We start from the raw sequence: 3493 nt of genomic DNA, 5'->3' as shown, positions 1-3493 counted from the left end.
CTTGCCAATTATTAGGCAAGGATGGCGTCATAGACGCCCTGGATCCTTCTTGAGGCAGCTCGCAGGAACTCATCAACAGTCCTGTTCCCCTCATTTAAATCTCTTGTCAACTGCTTGATGCGCTGGTCATTGGCGATGGCACTTAGTCGACGGTTTAAGTTAATGGGCTGCCCATTGTCGAAGCACTCCAAGTCAAATCTTGTTATGTCTTCCAAACGAACAAACCCAGCTGTGAAGGGTACAAACATTTGTTACAAAGCACATTTTGCCACAAGATATAAAATAGTAAGTACTTGTGTCATTTACTTACAAAGTAGCTGGAAGACATTTGGATGGGCAACTTTGACCTGCGCCCTGAGAGTCCTGTTATGGGACTCAGAGATGTTGTTGGTTCTATCTTCAGACTCATAGACTGACAAGATTCTTCTTCTTGCAGGGGTCAGCCATGTTCTCAGAAAATAGTCGAAGAGTGGTCCAAGTTCATCCAAATGCAATTCCAGGGCCCGGTTTAGGACACTCTCAAATCCTTCAACCAAGTTGTCCGTGTGGAGCAAGGGAATGGCACAGAGTGATCGGACCACACTATCTGCCTGTAAGTTTTCCCGCAGGAGTCCAACATACCCTAACTCCTTTGCCATTTCGCATGTTTTCTGTAATTAAATCAAAATTTTCAGTACATTCGAATGTTCCTCAAACTGCTAGTCAAGTTGAAAGTTGGAAACAAAAATGAGATATGTCTTACACTGCAAAAATGAAAATAACATCCACTTGCTTCGGCATTAGGATATACCTCCGCCCATGCTGTCTGTTCGCCCCACTCAAAATCACACATGACCTGGAATAGAAATTTCCGATAAGACTCAAATTTTGAAGGAGGATTTTACATACCGAAAATAAGCACCTTTTGTACATTTGAGTATCAAGAAAACTGTAGATAGACACAATGTTTTCTATAACTGTTTTGCAAATTTCAAGTTGTGCTGTATAATTAATTACAGATCGAACTCTATGAAGCTCCCACTTTTTAATTCCCAAATGGAGTGAAAATCCCTTGGTCCCTTGAATCATACAAGCTACACACAGATATTTAACACCATCTGTACCAAAGAAAACCTGCCGTACAGTTGTAAGCCCTCTTTGGGTGGAGGCTCATGAAATCTTTGAAATGTAAAGTGCATAGAAATGATTGTTGGAAGATAAAAGCCCTCCATAGTCGAACTGAAGGCAAGAAATAATACAGAACAACATACCTCTGTCGGCCTGAAATTGGGTGCTAGACGCCTTAGGGCTTGCAGAACCACTATGTAGGCTGCAGTCAATTTAGACTGCATTAATACCCAGCCAAGGGTTATGATCTGTAAGTTCAAATAAAATGAGTGATATTCATAAAATGCACAGAAAATTGAGTACTGACAATAAAAAACTTGAATATAAAACTTACATGATTCATACGAACAGTGTTCAGAACCCAGATTTGAGCACAGCCTAGATTTAATGGTACAACAAAGGTACCATCTGAAAAAATTTTGAAAACTTTTTCCTCCATATATCGAAGATTGCGGCGTGAGAAGAAAAGGACTGCTCTAGTTCTCTCAGCTGTTTGTCCCACTACTGCAGCAAATAAGTTGTCAGCACCCTCAAGGGTACTGGTTAAGTGGGCAAATTGTGGATTCTGCAGGATTACAGCCAATTCACTCAATGTGTGAGGAAGGTTGGGCCTGCCCTCAGCCCTAGCTCTTTGCATAGATGGGCGCAGTTTAAAGAATGGCACCTCCCCAGCTGCTTCATCTGGAATTCTGATCAAAAGAACTGCCATTAAACATGGACTACACAGGGGGGGTATGAACAATTCAAAGAACTTATTATTGAAGATACCTCAAAGTCCTCCTCTCCTCGTGGTAAATATCTATAAAGGTGGAGGTGTCGCCTCCATCACGACACCTGTCCAGCACAGCATGTCTGAAACGCCGTTGATGAAATAGAAGACGGTCCGGTGGGTGGATGTGTCGTTTACAGCGACGAAAGTCGCCGTCTGGGACATCTGGGTCGATGCTCGCGGCCCCATTGCAATGAATTGTACAGTATCGGTAGCATCGCACGTAAACCCTTCCACCTTTCATAACCTTATTTGCATGGTATGAGTATCCATCGGGACCGTGAATAATATCAGTTCCCCGACGCATTCCATGTTGTATTTGTAATGCCGCCATGTAAACACATAAGTGATCCGGGAGTCACTACGAATTCAGCTCTTACGATAAAGTCCAAAGCTGCGGTGAACTGCTCGAGCTCGAAAATTAGCTGTGCGTATGGGTCCGTGTCCTGCCACAGTTAAGTTGTCACATTTGAAATTTGAATGTTGCGGCATTTGGCAGTTAGATAAAAGCGTGTATGAAAACTTTTTGTGCCAACTAACACAACTTCCGTTAAGCATGGCAACCCAGGGCACGTGCAATATGCGAAATATTGAGCTACAGAAGTATGAAAAGATTCGACGTTTGAGTGCACCAATAAAGAATAAGGAATTATTTGGGCAATGTTGCACTTATTTTTCCACTGGATGAGTGTGTTAAATCAGTCGCAATATAGTCAATGAATCATGTTCATTTGTCAGACAGTATTTCGAGAATGAGCTTGTGAAAACACATTTTAGTTTTTACGTTCCTCATTCCCCATTTGAATTGCCGCGCCTCGACGCCGTTGTCATCTTGTCACAGAGAAGAGTCAGAGGTATTTGGTATTTCCGATTCCGATTCTTCCACAGTCCAGTTCAGTCGTCCAGTCAGTGTGGTCAGGCCTGTTCCCCGACTGTTCGTGCCCCTACGCTTTCCTGATTTTGGTTGGCCCTTTGGCCTTGAATTTAGAAGTAAGTTGAGAATTTGTGCGTTTAGCTTATCATGAAATCGTGATGGGTCTTATAGTTATATTTTAATGAAGTTAAAACTGTTCTCCGACTCTGCATGGTCGTTATTGCCGGGTCTTTGCTTGTCGATGGTACCGGTTGTTCCTCAAACTGAAAAGAAGTACCAAACCAAACCATCACCAAGTTTCACGCAAACCGCCCACATATATTTAAGTGAACATTATCGGGCATGGCTTTTGGGATATCATGGAAAGCAGAGTTCAAGTTTTTGTAGTTGGTTGATAACTTGTTGAGGGGATCGCTTAACCCTACCTACTCGGAGTGAAAATTAGGTGCCTCATAGTGATGTTGGGGTTTTCTGTGCAAACGCCCTCAAAGCTACCGCAATGTGGTCAGATTTCTTAGTTCTAGTTCAAAATGCATCTGCCAATCCACCTATACCCCATATGTGGTATACTCAGAAATGTGGTAGTCACATAGGACGTTTCTAACCTAAACCTTATGGTTTCAGTCGTCAAACAAGCCAGTTTTAGGTTTTCAAGTTTAACCACTAAGATAAGTTCAGTTCAGGAGCCACATCCAACTCATGTTAGCTAGCACAAATGGTTGATATCTAGTAGATAAGCAGTT

General features: G+C 42.4%; 2 protein-coding genes across 2 annotated transcripts in view; both read right to left on the bottom strand.

The window, feature by feature from the left end:
* On the bottom strand, positions 1 to 2562 carry LOC113216179 (uncharacterized; the record flags this gene model as incomplete). The annotated part of the gene is given in 6 exon segments (XM_052272600.1): positions 1 to 229; positions 311 to 650; positions 743 to 835; positions 1251 to 1355; positions 1442 to 1796; positions 1876 to 2562. Coding segments are annotated over 6 exon segments (1446 nt in total). The 5' UTR covers positions 2211 to 2562.
* LOC113215858 (uncharacterized) overlaps positions 1 to 3493 on the bottom strand; it is a 35146-nt gene that overhangs the window by 10975 nt on the left and 20678 nt on the right. The gene's annotated exons all lie outside the window — the stretch shown is intronic.

The sequence above is a fragment of the Frankliniella occidentalis genome, unplaced genomic scaffold, assembly GCF_000697945.3.
Source record: "Frankliniella occidentalis isolate FOCC.00 unplaced genomic scaffold, Focc_3.1 Scaffold212, whole genome shotgun sequence".
In the NCBI taxonomy this organism is placed as follows: domain Eukaryota; kingdom Metazoa; phylum Arthropoda; class Insecta; order Thysanoptera; family Thripidae; genus Frankliniella; species Frankliniella occidentalis.
Note: the sequence above shows the minus strand (reverse complement) of the source record. Positions and strands in the feature narration are given on the sequence as shown.